At 38.6% G+C, this 22,409-nt stretch overlaps 2 protein-coding genes across 2 annotated transcripts; both read left to right on the top strand.

Annotated features, from left to right (window-relative positions):
* Positions 1-451: 451 nt before the first annotated feature.
* Positions 452-1,378, top strand: Tas2r106 (taste receptor, type 2, member 106). Its single transcript, NM_207016.1, has one exon. It carries the CDS (start codon positions 452-454, stop codon positions 1,376-1,378), a length of 927 nt encoding a protein of 308 aa, NP_996899.1.
* A 17,810-nt stretch (positions 1,379-19,188) lies between these two features.
* On the top strand, positions 19,189-20,220 carry Tas2r107 (taste receptor, type 2, member 107). The gene has a single exon (NM_199154.2). It carries the CDS (start codon positions 19,254-19,256, stop codon positions 20,178-20,180), a length of 927 nt encoding a protein of 308 aa, NP_954605.1. The 5' UTR covers positions 19,189-19,253; the 3' UTR covers positions 20,181-20,220.
* Positions 20,221-22,409: the final 2,189 nt, after the last annotated feature.

Genomic DNA, 22,409 nt, shown 5'->3' with positions numbered 1-22,409 from the left:
TTCAGGCAGTTTCCACCAAGCCCAGTTAACAAAGAGATGCTATAAGAAAGGATAAAGTGCAGTTCTATTTTTGTTGGTTTGGATCCTGTCAGTATATGTCTAGCATTCCTGTATCTCCATTCCGTTCATTAAATGCAAAACAGTGTCAAATGGCCAAGTAAAATCCATGAAACAGAAACATTCATTTGCTTATTAACAAACTGAAAGAAGACATTAGTCTGCACATATTCTATAAGCAGTCTGAGTCTTAAAGAACAGAGAGAACTCCATAAAGATACTTCTGATTCCACCAAAAGCCGTTACTGGGTCACGCTGAAGTCTTTAAAGACAGAAGAAAAACATCATTCATCTGTCAAGCTTCCATTATAAGCAATATTCTGCAGCAGGTAAAAAAAAAAAAAAGCTAAAATAGTTATAGTTGCAGCAGAAGCAACGTTAGGGATCTGTAGAGATGCTGACTGTAGCAGAAGGAATCCTCCTTTGTTTTGTAACTAGTGGTTCAGTCCTGGGAGTTCTAGGAAATGGATTTATCCTGCATGCAAACTACATTAACTGTGTCAGAAAGAAGTTCTCCACAGCTGGCTTTATTCTCACAGGCTTGGCTATTTGCAGAATCTTTGTCATATGTATAATAATCTCTGATGGATATTTAAAATTGTTTTCTCCACATATGGTTGCCTCTGATGCCCACATTATAGTGATTTCTTACATATGGGTAATTATCAATCATACAAGTATATGGTTTGCCACCAGCCTCAACCTCTTCTATCTCCTGAAGATAGCAAATTTTTCTCACTACATCTTCTTCTGCTTGAAGAGAAGAATCAATACAGTATTTATCTTTCTCCTGGGATGCTTATTTATATCATGGTCAATTGCTTTCCCACAAACAGTGAAGATATTTAATGTTAAAAAGCAGCACAGAAATGTTTCCTGGCAGGTTTACCTCTATAAGAATGAGTTCATTGTAAGCCACATTCTTCTCAACCTGGGAGTTATATTCTTCTTTATGGTGGCTATCATTACATGCTTCCTATTAATTATTTCACTTTGGAAACATAACAGAAAGATGCAGTTGTATGCCTCAAGATTCAAAAGCCTTAACACAGAAGTACATGTGAAAGTCATGAAAGTTTTAATTTCTTTTATTATCCTGTTAATCTTGCATTTCATAGGGATTTTGATAGAAACATTGAGCTTTTTAAAATATGAAAATAAACTGCTACTTATTTTGGGTTTGATAATTTCATGCATGTATCCTTGCTGTCATTCATTTATCCTAATTCTAGCAAACAGTCAGCTGAAGCAGGCTTCTTTGAAGGCACTGAAGCAATTAAAATGCCATAAGAAAGACAAGGACGTCAGAGTGACATGGTAGACTTATGGAGAAATGAATGGTCACAAGAAATAGCCTGGTGTGGAGATGTTGATATCTCTAAAGACCGTTTCACTTCCAAATTCTTGCAATTATTTAAAAAAAAAAGTCTTGCTGATATCATGGAATCATGGGAAATGTTGCAATTGTGTTTTGGGGACAGGGTGACCAGTGAAGGTATGGTTAAGCAGCGAAACACTCATACAGCTCGTTCGTTCTTTTTGTATTTTATTTTGTGTTGTTGTCCTTCCAAGACATGATTTCTCTATGTAGTTTTGGTTGTCCTGGAGCATGCTCTGTAGATGAGGCTGACCTTGAACTCAGAGATCCAGTTGCCCCAGCCTCCTGAGTGCTGGGATTAAAAAAGTGCACCACCATGTCAGGTATACAATTGTTTGATGAGGTTTTGTTTTGTTTGTTTGTTTGTTTGTTTGTTTGTTTAATCTTCTCTCATATATTACATCCCAATAACTATTTCATCCCCTTGCTCCTCTCCTCCTGTCCCATCTTTATAACCTATATGTCCCCAAATCTATTACTATCCTATTTCCCTTCAGAAAAGGCATGGCCTCCCAGAGATATTAACTAAGAATGGCATATCAAGTTGCACTAAGGCTAGGTACGCCCCCACATATTAAAGCTCAATAAGTCAACCCAGTAGGAGGAAAAGGGTCCAAGAAACAGTCAAAAGAGTCAGAGACAACCCCAAACCCCACTGTTAGGATTCCCACAAGAAGATCAAGATATACAGCCATAACAGAGGACCTAGGTCAGACTCATGCAGGCTCTCTGATTGTTGGTTCCATCTCTGTGAGCCTCTATGAGCCCTGGTTAGTTGATTCTGTGGATTTTCTTGTGGTGTCCTTGACCCCTCTGACTCCTACAATCTTTCCTCCCCATCTTATAAAGGATTTCCCAAGCTCTGCCCAATGTTTGGCTGAGTGTCTCTGCATCTGAGCCCGTCAGTTGCTGGATGAAGCCTTTCTAATGTATGCTAGGCTCTGGCTGGTGTATGATATTCTGGTATAGTAGAATATCATTGGGAATTATTTCACTTTTTATCTGCTGGTCATGTTTGGTTCCATTCTATGCCTCTGGGCTATCCAGCCTCTGGTCCTGGGTCAGTATTGGGGTGGGCTCCATCTCGATGAGTGGGACCAGTGACTCCATCTCAAATTGAACCGGTCATTGGTTGGCCATTCCCTCAGTTTCTGCTCCATCTTTACCCCTGCATATCTTTTTGTTTTGTTTTGTTTTGTTTTGTTTTGTTTTGTTTTGTTTTGCTTTGCTTTGCTTTGCTTTGCTTTGTTTTGTTTTTTGGTTTTTGGTTTTTGGTTTTTTGTTTTGTTTTGTTTTGTTTTTTTTGTTTGTTTTGTTTTTTGAGACAGGTTTCTCTGTATAGCCCTGGCTGTCCTGGAACTCACTTTGTATACCAGACGGCCTCGAACTCAGAAATCTGCCTGCCTCTACTTCCAGAGTGCTGGGATTAAAGGTGTGTGCCACCACAGCCGGTCTACCCCTGCATATCTGGCAGAATAAATTTTTGGCCAAAGATTTTATGGCTACATTTGTGTCCCAATCTCTCCACTGGATGTCTGGTTCAGGCTCCTTATTCTGCATTACTAGGAGTTGTACCTGGGGGTCACCCTTATAGATTCCTGGAAATTTCTATTGCATTAAGTTTCTACTTCACTCTTCCAATACCCCCCAATTCCAGTTTTTAATATATCACAAAATCCTCCTTCATTGACAGACTTTTAATTCCAGGTACAAATTCAGTGACTTAATCAATCTTTTGGCCCTGCTACTTCTTCCTACACATTTCCCAAAGGAAAAAATGTCTGACTGGAAATTATCACATATAAAGTCCTTCCAGGTGAAGATAAACACCAGATACAAGGCTTTACTTTGGGATTCTTCTGACTTCCATGGAGCACTGACACTCTTTCTTCAAGAGGATCCAATTACAAAGCAAAGCTGGACAGTTAAGCTCAATCTTGACACTTATAACATGAAACTGGGGAAAGAAATGCATGTTCCTACCACACCTTTGCCTAAACCAAAACTCCCTCTGTCCCAGCTGGCCTTGAATTCAGGAATCTGCTTGTCTCTCTAAGCACAAACAAACAAACAAAAAACTTTGCTGGGTGTGATCTTAATTTACAAGCACCACTCCCTAAATCTCCATCTCCTTCCCTAGTACAATTCTGACAAGCTGGATCATAGTGTAACTGCTTTTCTTCTTTTGAATCTGTGAATTTTCTTATAGAATTCATACTTCATCCTTATATTTTGCTTAGTTGAGAAATTATATATATATATATTAACTCATGTTTTTAGAGTTCTTTTCTACAGCCTTAACAGCTGTCTCAGCATTAACCATTTTTGTTAATACATTAGCCACACCCTCGTCTACCTGACTCATGCTGTCTCTGATTATTATGGGATTATTAACCTTGGCAGAGAACATTTCTCAAAGAAGGAACATGAAAGTCTGTACATTATTATACAAACAAACTGTCTCTGTACCAGGGATGGGTACTAAGTCATTCCATCCCTACCATGGCTAAGCCAGACTTGGCAAAAACAGCAATAACAATAAAACATTCTTTAAGCAGCAGATTCATACATTGAAACTATAGTGTTGAACAAGGTTATAGTACAGTAAATAATATATTAATAGGAAGAAAAATAACAAGCAATAACTAAAATATCTATTGTTATATTTCTAAGATAAAGTCTTTAATTAGTAGTGAACAAATGAATGTCTAAGTCCTTGGGGAAGAGAAGGTTTCTGTAAAGTTAAGATAGATTTGAATCAAGTCTGAGTAAAGCTGAAGAGTAGCGTGGAAAGAAGATCTGGGTGGGAAAAGATCTTGTGTACCGAAGGTACCAAAGAAACTGCAAGAGTCTTATTTTAAGGAAAATTCTAAAACTCTAACTCACTGAATTTCCTACAGAACTGATAACTCTCTCAAGAAATATTAAATATTTCAAGTGGGAATAAATATCCATCATTATCCAGCCTTACTATTTCCATGTTGTCTTATTACAAAAGTTCACTTTACAAATGAATATGTATTCTATACAGAGTTTGGGGTTTTAGCTACCAGCATACACTGTTTAGCAATTATTTGTCTAATTGTTCTTTATCATTATCTTAATTCTTTTCTTTATTATTTTATACTTTAACATGAAGGAGGACGTATATTTATTAAATTTATAAGTCCCTTATCTCTGTATAATGGTACTTATAATGCTTTGTGTTATTTCCTCTTTTTTTCCATTATTTATTAGGTATTTAGCTCATTTACATTTCCAATGCTATACCAAAAGTCCCCCATACCCACCCACCCACACTCCCCTACCCACCCACTCCCCCTTTTTGGCCCTGCTGTTCCCCTGTACTGGGGCATATAAAGTTTGCAAGTCCAATGGGCCGCTCTTTGCAGTGATGGCCGACTAGGCCATCTTTTGATACATATGCAGCTAGAGACAAGAGCTCAGGGGTACTGCTTATTCCATATTGTTGTTCCACCTATAGGGTTGCAGTTCCCTTTAGTTCCTTGGGTGCTTCCTCTAGTTCCTCCATTGGGGGCCCTGTGGTCCATTCAATAGCTGACTGTGAGCATCCACTTCTGTGTTTGCTAGGCCCTGGCATAGTCTCACAAGAGACAGCTATATCTGGGTCCTTTCAGCAAAATCTTCCTAGTATATACAATGGTGTCAGCGTTTGGAAGCTGATCATGGGATGATCTTTGGATATGGCAATCACTAGATGGTCCATCCTTTTGTCACACTTCCAAATTTTGTCTCTGTAAATCCTTCCATAGATGTTTTGTTTCCTATTCTAAGAAGGGGCAAAGTGTCCACACTTTGGTCTTCGTTCTCTTGAGTTTAATGTGTTTAGCAAATTGTATCTTATATCTTGGGTATCCTAAGTTTGGGGCTAATATCAACTTATCAGTGAGTACATATTGTGAGAGTACCTTTGTGATTGGGTTACCTCACTCAGGATGATGCCCTCCAGGTCCATCCATTTGGCTAGGAATTTCATAAATTCATTCTTTTTAATAGCTGAGTAGTACTCCATTGTGTAAATGTACCACATTTTCTGTATCCATTCCTCTGTTGAGGGGCATCTGGGTTCTTTCCAGTTTCTGGCTATTATAAATAAGGCTGCTATGAACATAATGGAGCATGTGTCCTTCTTACCGGTTGGGGCATCTTCTGGATATATGTCCAGAAGAGGTATTGCTGGATCTTCTGGTAGTACTATGTCCAATTTTCTGAAGAACCGCCAGACTGATTTCCAGAGTGGTTGTACAAGCTTGCAATCCCACCAACAATGGAGGAGCATTCCTCTATAGCCACATCCTCGCCAGCATCTGCTGTCACCTGATTTTTTCATCTTAGCCATTCTGACTGGTGTGAGGTGGAATCTCAGGGTTGTTTTGATTTGCATTTCCCTGATGATTAAGGATGTTAAACATTTTTTCAGGTGCTTCTCTGCCTTTCGGTATTCCTCGGGTGAGAAATCATTGTTCAGTTCTGAGCAACATTTTTTTAATGGGGTTATTTGATTTTATGGAGTCTACCTTCTTGAGTTCTTTATATATATTGGATATTAGTCCCCTGTCTGATTTGGGATAGATAAAGATCCTTTCCCAATCTGTTGGTGGTCTTTTTGTCTTATTGATGGTGTCTTTTGCTTTGCAATTTTATGAGGTCCCATTTATTGATTCTCGATCTTACAGCACAAGCCATTGCTGTTCTATTCAGGAATTTGTCTCCTGTACACATATCTTCGAGGCTTTTCCCTACTTTCTCCTCTATAAGTTTCAGTGTCTCTGGTTTTATGTGGAGTTCCTTAATCCACTTAGATTTGACCTTAGTACAAGGAGATAGGAATGGATCAATTCGAAATCTTCTACATGATAACAGCCAGTTGTGCCAGCACCATTTGTTGAAAATGCTGTCTTTTTTCCACTGGATAGTTTTAGCTCCCTTGTCAAAGATCAAGTGACCATAGGTGTGTAGGTTCATCTCTGGGTCTTCAATTCTGTTCCATTGGTCTACTTGTCTGTCGCTATACCAGTACCATGCAGTTTTTATCACAATTGCTCTGTAGTACATCTTTTAGTCGGGCATAGTGATTCCACCAGAGGTTCTTTTATCCTTGAGAAGAGTTTTTGCTATCCTAGGTTTTTTGTTATTCCAGATGAATCTGCCGATTGCCCTTTCTAATTCGTTGAAGAAATGAGTTGGAATTTTGATGGGGATTGCATTGAATCTGTAGATTGCTTTTGGCAAGATAGCCATTTTTACTATATTGATCCTGCCAATCCATGAGCATGGGAGATCTTTCCATCTTCTGAGATCTTCTTTAATTTCTCTCTTCAGAGACTTGAAGTTCTTGTCATACAGATCTTTCACTTCCTTAGTTAGAGTCACACCTACGTATTTTATATTATTTGTGGCTACTGAGAAAGGTATTGTTTCCCTAATTTTTTTCTCAGCCTGTTTGTCCTTTGTGTAAAGAAAGGCCATTGACTTGTTTGAGTTAATTTTGTATCCAGCTACTTCACTGAAGCTGTTTATCAGGCTTAGGAGTTCTCTGGTGGAATTTTTAGGGTCACATATATATACTATCATATCATCTGCAAAAAGTGATAATTTGAATTCTTCCTTTCCAATTTGTATCCCCTTGATCTCCTTTTGTTGTCTAATTGCTCTGGCTAGGACTTCAAGTACAATGTTGAATAGGTAGGGAGAGAGTGGACAGCCTTGTCTAGTCCCTGATTTTAGTGGGATTGCTTCAAGCTTCTCACCATTTACTTTGATGCTGGCTACTGGTTTGCTGTAGATTGCTTTTATCATGTTAAGTATGGGCCTTGAATTCCTTATCTTTCCAAGACTTTTATCATGAATGGGTGTTGGATTATGTCAAATGCTTTCTCAGCATCTAACGAGATGATCATGTGTTTTTTGACTTTGAGTTTGTTTATATACTGGATTACATTGATGTATTTCCGTATATTGAACCATCCCTGCATCCCTGGGATTAAACCTACTTGGTCAGGATGGATGATTGTTTTGATGTGTTCTTGGATTCGGTTAGCAAGAACTTTATTGAGGATTTTTGCATCAATATTCATAAGGGATATTGGTCTGAAGTTCTCTATCTTTGTGGCGTCTTTTTGTGGTTTAGGGATCAGAGTAATTGTGGGTTCATAGAATGAGTTGGGTAGAGTACCTTCTCTTTCTATTTTGTGGAATAGTTTGTGAAGAACTGGGATTAGATCTTCTTTGAAGGTCTGATAGAACTCTGCACTAAACCCACCTGTTCCTGGGCTTTTTTTGGTTGGGAGACTATTAATGACTGCTTCTATTTCTTTGTGGGGTATCGGGATGTTTAGATCATTAACCTGATCTTGATTCAACTTTGGTACCTGGTATCTGTCTAGAAATTTGTCCATTTCATCCAGGTTCTCCAGTTTTGTTGAGTATTCTGTTCTTGTGGCTTTCTTCTTTTTGGTTTGTTGAGTGATTACTTTCTTGCTTTTTCTAGGGCATGATTTCCATCCTTGTATTGTTGTTTTTTTCTGTTATTATTCTTTGAAGAGTTGGATTTGTGGAAAGATAATGTGTGAATTTGGTTTTGTCGTGGAATACTTTTTTTCTCCATCTATGGTAATTGAGAGTTTGGCTGGGTATAGTAGCCCGGGCTGGAATTTGTGTTCTCTTAGTGTCTGTATAACATCTGTCCAGGCTCTTCTGGCTTTCATAGTCTCTGGTGAAAAATCTGGTGTAATTCTGATAGGCTTGCCTTTATATGTTACTTGACCTTTTTCCTTACTGCTTTTAGTATTCTATCTTTATTCAGTGCATTTGTTGTTCTGATTATTATTTGTCGGGAGGAATTTCTTTTCTGGTCCAGTCTACTTGCAGTTCTGTAGGCTTCTTGTATGTTCATGGGCATCTCTTTCTTTAGATTTGGGAAGTTTTCTTCAATAATTTTGTTGAAGATGTTTGCTGGTCCTTTGAGTTGAAAATCTTCATTCTCATCCACTCCTACTATCCGTAGGTTTGGTCTTCTCATCGTGTCCTAGATTTCCTGGATATTTTGAGTTAGGATCTTTTTGCATTTTCCATTTTCTTTGATTGTTGTGCCGATGTTCTCTATGGAATCTTCTGCACCTGAGATTCTCTCTTCCATCTCTTGTATTCTGTTGCTGATGCTAGCATCTATGGTTCCAGATTTCTTTCCTAGGGTTTCTATCTCCAGCGTTGCCTCACTTTGAGTTTTCTTTATTGTGTCTACTTCCCTTTTTAGGTCTAGTATGGTTTTGTTCATTTCCATCACCTGTTTGTATGTTTTTTCCTCTTTTTCTTTAAGGACTTCTACCTGTTTGATTGCGTTTTCCTGTTTTTCTTTAAGGACTTGTAACTCTTTAGCAGTGTTCTCCTGTATTTCTTTGAGTGAGTTATTAAAGTCCTTCTTGATGTCCTCTACCATCATCATGAAATATGCTTTTAAATCTGGGTCTAGGTTTTGGGGTGCCCTGGACTGGGCAAAGTGGGAGTGCTGGGTTCTGATGATGGTGAGTGGTCTTGCTTCCTGTGAGTAAGATTCCTATGTTTACTTTTCGCCATCTGGTAATCTCTGGAGTTAGTTGTTATAGTTGACTCTGTTTAGAGATTGTTCTTCTGGTGATTCTGTTACAGTTTATCAGCAGACCTGGGAGACAGATTCTCTCCTCTGAGTTTCAGTGCTCAGAGCACTCTCTGCTGGCAAGCTCTCTTACAGGGAATGTGCGCAGATATCTTGTGTTTGGACCTCCTCCTGGCCGAAAAAGAAGGCCCAAAACAGGACCTTTCTCAGAAGCTGTGTTGCTTTGGCAGGTCCCAGAAGCTGTCAGCTTCTGTGGTGCAGACTCTCACCTGTGCAGACTAAATTCCTAAGTTCGGTGGAGTCCAGGAACCAAGGTGGCGCCTACTGCTCCTGAGGCTGAGGCCTTCCAAGCCAGGCGGACACCTGTCATCTGGTCCGGAAGGTGGCCGGCTGTCTGTGGCCCGCAAAGGGTGCTGCCTCAGTGGCTCTGTGCCTTTGCCTGTCCCAGAAGCCGTCCGGTTCTGTGGTGCACCATCTCACCTGTTCAGACTAATTTCCTAAGTTAGGCGGAGTCCCGGAACCAAGATCTGAGTTATTTCCTCTTAATTTGCTATCTAGAAAATATTTTGTAATGTTTGAAGAAATCAGTTTGTAGTTTATGTGTATTCAAGTTTATGAGATTTTTGTTTTCTCTTCTTGCAATTTTTTCCAACATTAGTTTTCATTTAATTATGCCTTCTCCTTTTATTGCAATGATCCATTTTATATAATATGAGTTTCAATTAAGTCAATGTTATAAATGAAAAGTTATGAACAAAATATTGATTATAATTAGTATACTTCCAATTCTTAACTAACTGTACATATATTTTCAGATAGACAGATATGTAAGTACAGAGAGAGAGAGGGAGGAAGGGAAGGAGGAAATATGTTTATTAAATTTATAAGTAACCTTATCTCTGTATAGTGGTACTTATGATGTTTTGTTTACTTGTTTAATCCACTATAAATCACTAAATTTCCTATGTACTGTTCATATACATTAAAAAACAGATGAATAAAAGTTAAAATCTGTAAAAAAAATTTCTGTGTGGTTAACATTCTTTCTTAGACAAGGGGAAGAATGTTGCAACTTCACAGACACAAATCACTGCTCTTTCAGGCCTAATCAAGTGCTTTGCTGCTCTTACTGGCATGATTTTAGTGGTTTAGACATAATGAAGTTTCTTTCTTTAAAACAAAGTGTTGTATAGCTCAGGCCAGCCTCAAACTTGCTGTGTAGCTGCAGATGATTTTGAATTTCCATGTCTCAAGTGTTTGTCTTTTGAGCACTGAGACTATAAGGGATGCACCAACAAGCCTGATTTTATTCCATGCTAGGGATCAAAACCAGGCCTTTGTGTAAACTGGGCAAGCATTCTACTACCTAAACTCAATACTTACTTGCCCTGTATTTTGAGGCTCTATTTTGAACCCACTTCTATTATAAATTTGTCTCTGGGAATTTGATGTTCAAGTTTTCAGTGTGTTCTGCCAGCGAGGAATTGACTTTAAGTATTAACAATGTCTAAAGACATGACCAGTCTTGAAATTTTGTTTCTTTTTTTTTTTCCCAAGACAAAGTTTCTCTGTATAGTCCTGACTGTCCTGGGATTTTTTTTTTCAACAAGATCTCTCTATATAGAACAGGCCAGACTCAAACTCGAAGAGATTCTATTAGTTTCTCATTTGCCATGACACTCAAGTTAGATATCATTAAAACTAAAATTTTAGCTTGTACAATATAATGAAATGTGGTCATATATTTTGGTTCCAATGCTCACATATACAAGGATGTTGTTAGTACCTCTCATAGCAACAAATCTTTACAATTTCTTTCCTGTTAAATGCTATGGTTCAAAGATAATATCGCCACTTAAGCCCTTTGCTGAATGCATATTTTCTCATTTATTCCTGACAATACTGCTTTCCAGGTGCTCTTGTTTCTTGATAGCATTCATTCTTACTACTAATTTTGGCAGGGCACAGCCAGAGGGCTCACTTATATATGAGTGGTCTTTGGTAGTTGGGTGTTTTATTTTTTTCTGTTTTGTTTTGTTTTTATGAACATTTGCTCAGAGGAAATTAAGATTTACTACTAATCAACTTCTTCAGCACATTTTTTTTCTTTTATTGAATTTTTTTTATTTACATTTCAAATATATCCCCTTTCCTGGTCTCCCTTCCTTAAAGCCACTATCCTATTCCCCCTCCCCCTGTTTCTATGAGGAAGCTTCCCCACCCACACACCCACTCCTGCCTTTCCACCCTTGTGTTCCCCTACACTGGGGTATGAGCCTTCACAGGACCAAAGGCCTCTTTTCCCAGTGATGTCAGACAAGGCCATTCTCTGCTATATATGTTGCTGGACTCATGGGTCGCTCCATGTATTCTCTTTGGTTGGTGGTTTAGTCCCTGGGAGCTCTGGGTAGGGGGTGTCTGGTTGGTTAATGTTGTTCCTCCTATGGGGTTGCCCTTCAAGTCCTAATTGGCTACAAGCATCTCCCTCTGTATTTGTGAGGCTCTGGAAGACCGTATATGGGATGGATCCCCAGGTGGGGCAGTCTCTGGATGGGCTTTCCTTCAGTCTCTGCTCCACACAGTCACCAAATCCATACACTAGTGTAGATGCCAAGAAGTACATGCTAACAGGAGCCTGATATAGCTGTCTCCTGAGAAGCTCTGCCAGAGTCTTTCATATATAGAGGTGGATGCTCATAGCCACTCAATGAATCATTGAACTGATCAGGGGGTTCCCAATGGAGGAGTTAGAGAAAGGACTGAAGGAGCTGAAGGGGTTTGCAGCACAATAGGAATAACAACAATATCAACCAACCAGAGGTCCCAGTGTTTAAATCTCCAACCAAGGAGTACACATAGAGGGACCCATGGCTCTAGTCATATATGTAGCAGGGGATGGCCTTGTCGGGCATCAATGAGAGAAGCTCTTGGTCCTGTGAAGATTTGATGCTCCAGTGTAGGGGAATATGAGGACAGGGAGGCAGGAGGAGGGGAGATGGGATGGCAGTTTCTAGGGGGAAATAGGGAAAGAGGATAATGTTTGAAATGTAAATGAATAAAATATCCAATTACAAAACAAAGAAAGAAAGAAAGAAAGAAAGAAAGAAAGAAAGAAAGAAAGAAAGAAAGAAAGAGGGAGGGAGGGAGGGAGGGAGGGAGGGAGGGAAAGAAAGGAAGGGAGGGAGGGAGGGAGGGAGGGAGGGAGGGAGGGAGGGAGGGAGGAAGGAAGGAAGGAAGGAAGGAAGAAAGAAAGAAAGAAAGAAAGAAAGAAAGAAAGAAAGAAAGAAAGAAAGAAAGAAAGAAAGAAAGAAAGGCCAGTTAGCTACAGTAGCATAGTAACTGAGATTTAAATAAGAAAAAATTTTATTATTATTATACAGCAACCCTAAATATCTTGAAAGACAAAGTCTTACCCTCCACTGATGCTCTTCCCTCTCTGCTGCCTCAAGAAGAAGCAACAAGAAAGAATAGTCAAGCTGGGGCTGGCCTCTGGCAGAAAATGAAGCCACAGCATACTCAAAATTACTGGACAAAAGGAAAGCAGAGAAAAGAGGAAAGTTCATAGCACTAAGTGCTTTCACAAAGAAATTGGAGAAATCCTATACTAGCGAGTTAAGAGCACATCACAAAGTTCTAAACAAAAACAAGCAAACATATTCAAGATAAGTGGAGAGCCGAGAACAGAAAATAGTCAAACTGAGGACTGATATCAACTAATTAAAAACAAAGAAAATGATACAAAGAATCAAAAAATCAAGAACTGGTTTCTTGAGAAAATCAAGAATATAGATAAACTCTTAGACAAACTAACTAAAAGGCACAGAGACAATAACCACATCAATAAAATCATAAATAGAAAGGGATATGTTAGAAAAGAAAAGGAGGAAATTCCAAAAGTCATCAGATCTTTCTACACAAGCCTATACCCAATAAAACTGGAAAATCTAGATGAAGTGGATGGTTTTCTAGACAGATATCATGTACCAAAGTCAAATCAAAATCAAATAAAGTATCTAATCTATCCCCTAAGGAAATAGAAGTAGTCATTAAAATCCTCTCAACCAAAAAAAAAAAAAAAAAAAAAAAAAAGCCAGGGACAGATGGTTTTAGTGAAGAATTCCACAGAACATTCAGATAATAGCTAATACCAATACTCCTCAAACTATTCCACAAAATCAAAACAGAGGGAACACTACATAATTTATCCTATAAAGTCATGCTTATTATGATACCCAAACCACACGAAAACCCAACAAAGAGAATTTCAGACCAATTTTACTCATGGATATTGGTGAGAACATACTCAAGATCCTTGCAAACAGAATCCAAGATCATATCAAAACCATCATTCACCACAATAACGTAGGCTTCATCCCAAGGATGTAGGGATAGTTCAATATATGAAAATCCATCAATGTAACCCACTATATAAAAATACTCAAAGAAATAAAAATCACATGATCAGCTCATTAGATGCTGAAAAAGACTTTGAGAAAACACAACACCCCTTCTTGTTAAAAGACTTGGAGAGGTCAAGAATTCATGGCATACATCTAAACCTAATAAAAGCAGTGTACAGCAAACCAACAGTCAACATCAAATGAAAGGGAGAATAACTTAAAGCAATCCCACTAAAATCAGGGACAAGACAAGGCTGCCTATTCTTGCTCTATCTATTGAATATAGATCTTGAAGTTCTATTTAAGCAATCAGACAATAAAAGGAGATTAAGGGCATACAAACTGGAAAGAAAGGAGGCAAGTTATCACTATTTGCAGATGATACTGATAATAAACATAAGTGACCCTCAAAATTCTTCCAGAGAATTCCTATAGCTGATAAACAACTTCAGCTAAGCACCTGGATGTAAAACTAATTAAAAAAAATCAGTAGCCTTTCTTTATACAAATGACAAATGGGCTAAGAAAGAAATTAGGTAAACAACTCCCTTCACAATAGTCACAAATAATATAAAATATCTTGGTGTAGCTTTAATCAAGCAAGCAAAAGATCTATATTGTAGAAACTCCAAGTCCCTGAAAAAAAGAAATCGAAGAACACCTCAGAAGATGGAAACATCCACCCAGGGGTCCATCCCATAATCAACCACCAAACGCAGACACTTTTGCATATGCCAGCAAGATTTTGCTGAAAGGACCCTGATATAGCTGTCTCTTGTGAGGCTATGCAAGTTCCTGGTAAATACAGAAGTGGATGCTCACAGTCATCTATAGGATGGAACACAGGGCCCCCAATGGAGGAGCTAGAGAATGTACCTAAGGAGCTGAAGAGGTCTGCAACCCTATAGGTAGAACAACAATATGAACTAACCAGTACCCCCAGAGCTCGTGTCTCTAGCTGCGTATGTAGCAGAAGATGGCCTAGTCAGCCATTATTGGGAAGAGAGGCCCCTTGGTCTTGCAAACTTTATATGCCCCAGTACAGGGGAACGCCAGGGCCAAGAAGTGGGAGTGGGTGGGTATGTGAGCAGGGTGGGGTGGTGGGGAGGTATAGGGGACTTTTGGGGTAGCATTTGAAATGTAAATGAAGAAAATATCTAATAAAAAAATTAAAAAGAAGATGGAAAGATATTCCATGCTTGTGAATCAGTAGGATTAACACAGTAAAAATGGCCATCTTATCAAAAGAAATCTACAGATTCAATGCAATCGCTATCAAAATTACAACACAATTCTTCACAGACATGAAAAGAGCAATTCTCATCTTCATATAAAAACAAAAAGCCCAGAATAGCAAAACCAATTCTCAACAATAAAAGAACTTCTGGAGAATCACCATATCTGACCTCAAGCTGTACTGCAAAGTAATGATAAAAACTGCACAGTATTGGTACAGAGATAGATGGGCCAATCAATGGAATAGAATAAAAAACCCAGAAATAAACCCACACACCTACAGACACAAAGAAGCCAGAAATCATACGGTGGTAAAATAAAGCATTTGAAACAATTGGTGATAGTCTAACTGGCACTCTTGCTTGTAGAAGAATGCAAATTGATCCATTTCTATCATCTTATACAAATCTCAAGTCCAAATGGATCAAGGACCTTCACATAAATACACTGAATCTAAAAGAGAAGAAAGTGGGAAATAGCATGGAACACATTGGCACAGAGGAAAATTCCCTGAACAAAACACCAATGGCTCAGCCTTTTAAGATCAACAATTGACAAATGAAACCTTATAAAACTGAAATCTTCTGTAAGGCAAAGAAAACTGTCAGTAGGGAAAAAATGGCAACCTACATATTGGGAAACGTTCTTCACCAACCCTACATCTGACAGAGGGCTACTATCCATAATTTATAAAGAACTCAAGAAGTTAGACTCCAAAAAAAAAATCAAATAACACAATTTAACAATGGTGGACAGGGCTGAAACATTCACAATTTGGTCTTCCTTCCTGTTGATCTTCATATGGACTTTGAGTTGTATCTTGGGCATCCAAGCTTTATGCCAAATATCCCCTTATCAGTGAATAAATACCATTTGTGTTCTTTTGTGACTGGGTTACCTCACTCAGGATGATATTTTCTATTTCCATTCATTTGTCTGCAAATTTCCTGAAGTCGTTGTTTTTAATTGCTGAACAGTACTCCATTGTGTAAATGTACCACATTTTCTGTATCCGTTCCTTTTACTGAGGTATATCTGAGGTGTTTCCAGTAAAGACGGCTGCTATGAACATAGTGGAACATGAGTCCTTATTAAAGGTTGGAGCATCTTCTGGGTATACACCTAGGAGGGGTAAAGCTGTGTCCTCAGGAAGTTCTATGTCCAATTTTCTGAGAAACTGCCAGACTGATTTCCAGAGTGGTTGTACTAGCTAGCAACCCCACTAGCAATGGATGAGTGTTCCTCTTTCAAAACATCCTCACCAATATCTGCTGTCACCTGAATTTTGGGAAGTAGAGGGAGGTCGTTGGGAAGTGGACAGAAGTGGGTGAGAAAAAAGGGGGACAGGGTCAAGTATGAGAAAAGATGGGGAGAAGTACAGAGGGTCAGAAAATTGAACGGAGGTGTGTAGCAGTGGGGAATGTGGAACTAGGGTAGCTACTAGAAAGCCCTAGAGGCCAGGGAAGCAAGAGGTTCCCAGGACCCAATGGGATGACATTAGCCTAAATAGCTAACAAAGGGGAAAAGAGAGAGCCTATAGAGACCATATCCAGGGGATAAGCACAGCTCCTGGTTGAGGCCACATACCCATATCAAAAATTTTATCCCAGAATGGTTCCTGTCTAAAGGAAATGCAGAAACAAAGAGTGAAGCAGAGAATGAAGGAAAGGTCATCCACAGACTGCCCCACCTAGGGATCCATCCCATCTGCAGAGCCTGATATAGCTGTCCCCTGAGAGGCTCTGCCAGAGCCTGACCAATACACATGCAGATGATTGCAGCCAACCATCTGACGGAACACAGGAACCCTAAGAGAAGAGTTGGGGGAAGGACTGAAGGAACTGAAGGGGTTTGTAACCCCATAGGAAGAACAACAGACATCAGTATCAACTGACCCAGAGATCCCAGGAACTAACCCATCAACCAAAGAGTACACACAGAGGAACCCATGGCTCCAGCTGCATATGTAGCAGCAGACTACCTTATCTGGCATTAAGAGGCCCTTGGTCCTGTGAAGGCTTGATGTCCCTGAATAGGGAGATGCTAGGGCAGTGAGGTGGGAGTGGATGCATAGGTGGGGAAGCACCCTCATAGAAGCAGGATAAGAGGGGATGGAATAGGGTTGTGTGGAGGGGAAACTGGCAAGGGGAAATACATTTGAAATTTAAATAAAAAAATTAACCACTTTTTAAAAAATGGGGTACAGAGCTAAACAGAATTTTCAACAGAGGAATCTCAAATGACTGAAAAGCATTTAAAGAAGTGTTCAAAATCCTTAGTCATAAGGGAAATGCAAATCAAAACGACTCTGAGATTTCACCAAGTACCAAACAGAATGGCTAAGATCTAAAATTCATATGATAGCACATGCTTGCAAGGGTATGGAGAAAGAGAAGCACTTTTGCATTGCTGATGGTATTGCAAACTGGTTCAACCACTCTGGAAATCAATCTGGCTGTTCCTCAGAAAATTGGAAATAATTCTACCCAAACACCCAGGTATACCACTCCTGAGCATATACCCAAAAGATGTTCCACCACACCACCCTGACACATGCTCCACTATATATAGCAGCCTTATTTGTAATAGCCAGAAGCAGGATACAGCCAAGATGTCCCTCAATGAAAGAATAGATACAGAAAATGTGGTTCATTTACAGAATGGAATACTATTGAGCTATTATAAAAGAGGACATCATGAAGTTTACAGGCAAATGGAGGGAATTAGAAAGTATCAACCTGAGTGAAGTAACCCAGACCCGAAAGGACATGCATAGTATGTCCTGAGCTTCCTTTTATTATTTTTTGTTGTTTTCTTAAATGCATTCAAATCTGTTTGTTTTAACAGAAGGTCTGTATTTATCAATAGTTCCTTATCTTCAAAGAGTTTAATGTTGGTGTAGTGGCTATTCCTGGTTGTCAATTTGACTATATCTGGAATGAACTATAATCCAGAATTAGAAGGCTCACCAGGGACCCTAATCTGGAGGCTGGGAAATAGAAGTTTCTGACCTGAATCTTGGTATGGAGATCTTGAGGCATAGTTGGCTATGGATTCCAGAAGATTAAGACAAGGAGATCTCTGAGTTCAAGGTCATCTGGGATTAAAGGTGTGGCAGCACACGCCTTTAATCTGGGCTACACCTTCTGCTGGAGAGCATATAAGGATATTGGAAGAAGGGAGCTGCTCTCTCCTTCACCTGCTTGCTGTGCAGGACTGAGCAACTGCTAGATCCTTGAACTCGATTCACAGCTGCTACCGACCATTGTTGGGAATTGGACTGCAGACTGTAAGTCATCAATAAATTCCTTTACTATATACAGACTACCCATAACTTCTGTGACTCTAGAGAACCCTGACTAATATATTGGCAAAGTGAAATTTATATAAAACAGATAAATCATAGTAATGATATAGCTTTTGCGTAACCTTGCAAGACACAGCATTTTTCCGAGTTTTCCTGAGAAACAACATCCAGTATATCTGTTTAGTGTTGTTGAATATGCTTTTTAAGTTAAATTGGATAATTTCTGTCAAATTATATCTCAAGAATATTTACCATTAGATTTTCTTTGAAGTGTTATTGATTCAGTTCTTATCTAGAGAGAGGGGTTTGTGGCCTACATTCATTTGAAGTTTTCATACTATATAAAAGAGGGGTCCATGTGGTTATCTAATTCTTGCAGCAATGATTTAAAAAAAGTGTTTTGTACCCTAATAACTGTCACATACAGTGTGCTTATGCCTGACTATGTTTCACTGTGAGATCCAGCAATCCATACCCATGAACATTCCAAGAATATTGTCAAACTGAAATATGCTAAAATGAAGAGACTACTTAAAATTCATCAGCAAAATCTTTGTCTATGAAGGCCACAAAATTCAGTTTGTAAAGCACCCCAGCTGCTTGGTGAAACCTCTCAATTCTATAGTGTCAGTGTTTTGGAGTCAGGGGTTATCATCATTTCTTCCTCCCATTTTTAATATATTTTAATTGTGCTTGTAAGTATTGACTTTTGTTGTTGTTCCTTCTAGATTTTTGGAGTTTGGGTTCTTTCTGGTTTCTGAAGTCCTTTTTCTACATAACCCATGTCTCAAACCCCTGGATTCAAGTAATTTCATCTTCCAAAGGAGCTAGACCTGCAAGCATGTGGCACCATGCCCAGTTGATGATGATGACTTCATAATGAAGAGGAGGCAGGGCAATGTTGGTTTCTGTTGTCTGACCAGTGTATTTGACAGTGATACTACACATTTGATTGCTAAATGCAAATAGTTCCAAAGGAACAAGTAAATTTTATGAAATAGAAGCTTCTATTTGCTTATTAACAAACTGCAAGCAAACATTAGTCTGCACACATTTTATAGACAAGCTAAATCTTCAAAAGCAATAAAAAAGAGCACCCATAAAGTTCTGAATCTATCACATGACAATAGGCTTGAAAAGATTGTCTATGTAGATAAAGAAGATGGCATAACTTCTCCATCAAGAAGCCAGTATATGGGACATTCTCCAGCAGATAATTTACAATAGATGCAGCAGAAGTAACCTTAGAGATCTGTAAAGATGCTGAATTCAGCAGAAGGCATCCTCCTTTGTGTTGTCACTAGTGAGGCTGTGCTCGGAGTTTTAGGGGACACATATATTGCACTTTTTAACTGCATGGACTATGCTAAGAACAAGAAGCTCTCTAAGATCGGTTTCATTCTCATTGGCTTGGCGATTTCCAGAATTGGTGTTGTATGGATAATAATTTTACAAGGGTATATACAAGTATTTTTTCCACACATGCTTACCTCTGGAAACATAACTGAATATATTACTTACATATGGGTATTTCTCAATCACTTAAGTGTCTGGTTTGTCACCAACCTCAACATCCTCTACTTTCTAAAGATAGCTAATTTTTCCAACTCTGTATTTCTCTGGCTGAAAAGGAGAGTCAATGCAGTTTTTATCTTTCTGTCAGGATGCTTACTTACCTCATGGTTACTATGTTTTCCACAAATGACAAAGATACTTCAAAATAGTAAAATGCACCAGAGAAACACATCTTGGGTCCACCAGCGGAAAAATTACTTTCTTATTAACCAAAGTGTGACCAATCTGGGAATCTTTTTCTTCATTATTGTATCCCTGATTACCTGCTTTCTGTTGATTGTTTTCCTCTGGAGACATGTCAGACAAATGCATTCAGATGTTTCAGGATTCAGAGACCACAGCACAAAAGTACATGTGAAAGCTATGAAATTTCTAATATCTTTTATGGTCTTCTTTATTCTGCATTTTGTAGGCCTTTCCATAGAAGTGCTATGCTTTATTCTGCCACAAAATAAACTGCTCTTTATAACTGGTTTGACAGCCACATGCCTCTATCCCTGCGGTCACTCAATCATCGTAATTTTAGGAAATAAGCAGTTAAAGCAAGCCTCTTTGAAGGCACTGCAGCAACTAAAATGCTGTGAGACAAAAGGAAATTTCAGAGTCAAATAAATGGGTTTGCAAATAAATAGCTGCCTTGTTCTTCCACTGGTTTTTACCTGTTAGTTGATGTTATGAAAAGTTCCTGCTATGGTTGATGACATCTCAAGGAATCTATTTTTCTGGTGGCATGTTAAGTCCACGTGAAGCCTCACTTCATATTGTGACTTGACTATGCAAATTCTTTCCACAAAATAACCAGATAACATTCAGCCTGGAGATAAATTCATTTAAAGGCTTTTATGGTGAGGATAAACAAAAAAAAAATCATTTTTCTGTGATTCACTGTAACTCCCAGGATGAGTAAAAGAAAACAAGACAAATGGTTGTGATCAGCCTTTGTGTGTCTAGACAGAGCTAGGGACCAGATGTTGATGCTTGTGTGTGGTTTTGTGTTCTTTAAGAAGTTATTGCCTCTCTGCCATTCGGTATTCCTCAGGTGAGAATTCTTTGTTCAGTTCTGAGCCCCATTTTTTAATGGGGTTGTTTGATTTTCTGAAGTCCACCTTCTTGAGTTCTTTATATATGTTGGATATTAGCCCCCTATCTGATTTAGGATAGGTAAAGATCCTTTCCCAATCTGTTGGTGGTCTTTTTGTCTTATTGACGGTGTCTTTTGCCTTGCAGAAACTTTGGAGTTTCATTAGGTCCCATTTGTCAATTCTCGATCTTACAGCACATGCCATTGCTGTTCTGTTCAGGAATTTTTCCCCTGTGCCCACATCTTCAAGGCTTTTCCCCACTTTCTCCTCTATAAGTTTCAGTGTCTCTGGTTTTATGTGAAGTTCTTTGATCCACTTAGATTTGACCTTAGTACAAGGAGATAAGTATGGATCGATTCGCATTCTTCTACATGATAACAACCAGTTGTGCCAGCACCAATTGTTGAAAATGCTGTCTCTTTTCCACTGGATGGTTTTAGCTCCCTTGTCGAAGATCAAGTGACCATAGGTGTGTGGGTTCATTTCTGGGTCTTCAATTCTATTCCATTGGTCTACTTGTCTGTTTCTATACCAGTACCATGCAGTTTTTATCACAATTGCTCTGTAGTAAAGCTTTAGGTCTGGCATGGTGATTCCACCAGAGGTTCTTTTATCCTTGAGAAGACTTTTTGCTATCCTAGGTTTTTTGTTATTCCAAAATTTGCAAATTCCTCCTTCTAATTCGTTGAAGAATTGAGTTGGAATTTTGAGGGGGATTGCATTGAATCTGTAGATTGCTTTTGGCAAGATAGCCATTTTTACAATGTTGATCCTGCCAATCCATGAGCATGGGAGATCTTTCCATCTTCTGAGATCTTCTTTAATTTCTTTCTTCAGAGATTTGAAGTTTTTATCATACAGATCTTTCACCTCCTTAGTTAGAGTTACGCCAAGATATTTTATACTATTTGTGACTATTGAGAAGGGTGTTGTTTCCCTAATTTCTTTCTCAGCCTGTTTATTCTTTGTATAGAGAAAGGCCATTGACTTGTTTGAGTTTATTTTATATCCCGCTACTTCACCGAAGCTGCTTATCAGGTTTAGGAGTTCTCTGGTAGAATTTTTAGGATCACTTATATATACTATCATATCATCTGCAAAAAGTGATATTTTGACTTCCTCTTTTCCAATTTGTATCCCCTTGATCTCCTTTTGTTGTCGAATTGCTCTGGCTAATACTTAAAGTACTATGTTGAAAAGATAGGGAGAAAGTGGGCAGCCTTGTCTAGTCCCTGATTTTAGTGGGATTGCTTCCAGCTTCTCTCCATTTACTTTGATGTTGGCTACTGGTTTGCTGTAGATTGCTTTTATCATGTTTAGGTATGGGCCTTGAATTCCTGATCTTTCCAAAACTTTTATCATGAATGGGTGTTGAATCTTGTCAAATGCTTTTTCTGCATCTAACGAGATGATCATGTGGTTTTTGTCTTTGAGTTTGTTTATATAATGGATTACATTGATGGATTTTCGTATATTAAACCATCCCTGCATTCCTGGAATAAAACCTACTTGGTCAGGATGGATGATTGCTTTAATATGTTCTTGGATTCGGTTAGCAAGAATTTTATTGAGGATTTTTGCATCGATATTCATAAAAGAAATTGGTCTGAAGTTCTCTATCTTTGTTGAATCTTTCTGTGGTTTAGGTATCAGAGTAATAGTGGCTTCATAAAATGAGTTGGGTAGAGTACCTTCTACTTCTATTTTGTGAAATAGTTTTAATCATCAGGGAAATGCAAATCAAAACAACCCTGAGATT

The sequence above is a fragment of the Mus musculus genome, chromosome 6, assembly GCF_000001635.26.
Source record: "Mus musculus strain C57BL/6J chromosome 6, GRCm38.p6 C57BL/6J".
NCBI classification, from domain to species: domain Eukaryota; kingdom Metazoa; phylum Chordata; class Mammalia; order Rodentia; family Muridae; genus Mus; species Mus musculus.
This window is presented reverse-complemented; position numbering and strand designations above follow the sequence as displayed.

Coding starts and splice junctions, on each gene's coding strand:
- Tas2r106 (NM_207016.1), top strand. CDS start 452: ATGCTGACTGTAGCAGAAGGAATCCTCCTTTGTTTTGTAACTAGTGGT.
- Tas2r107 (NM_199154.2), top strand. CDS start 19,254: ATGCTGAATTCAGCAGAAGGCATCCTCCTTTGTGTTGTCACTAGTGAG.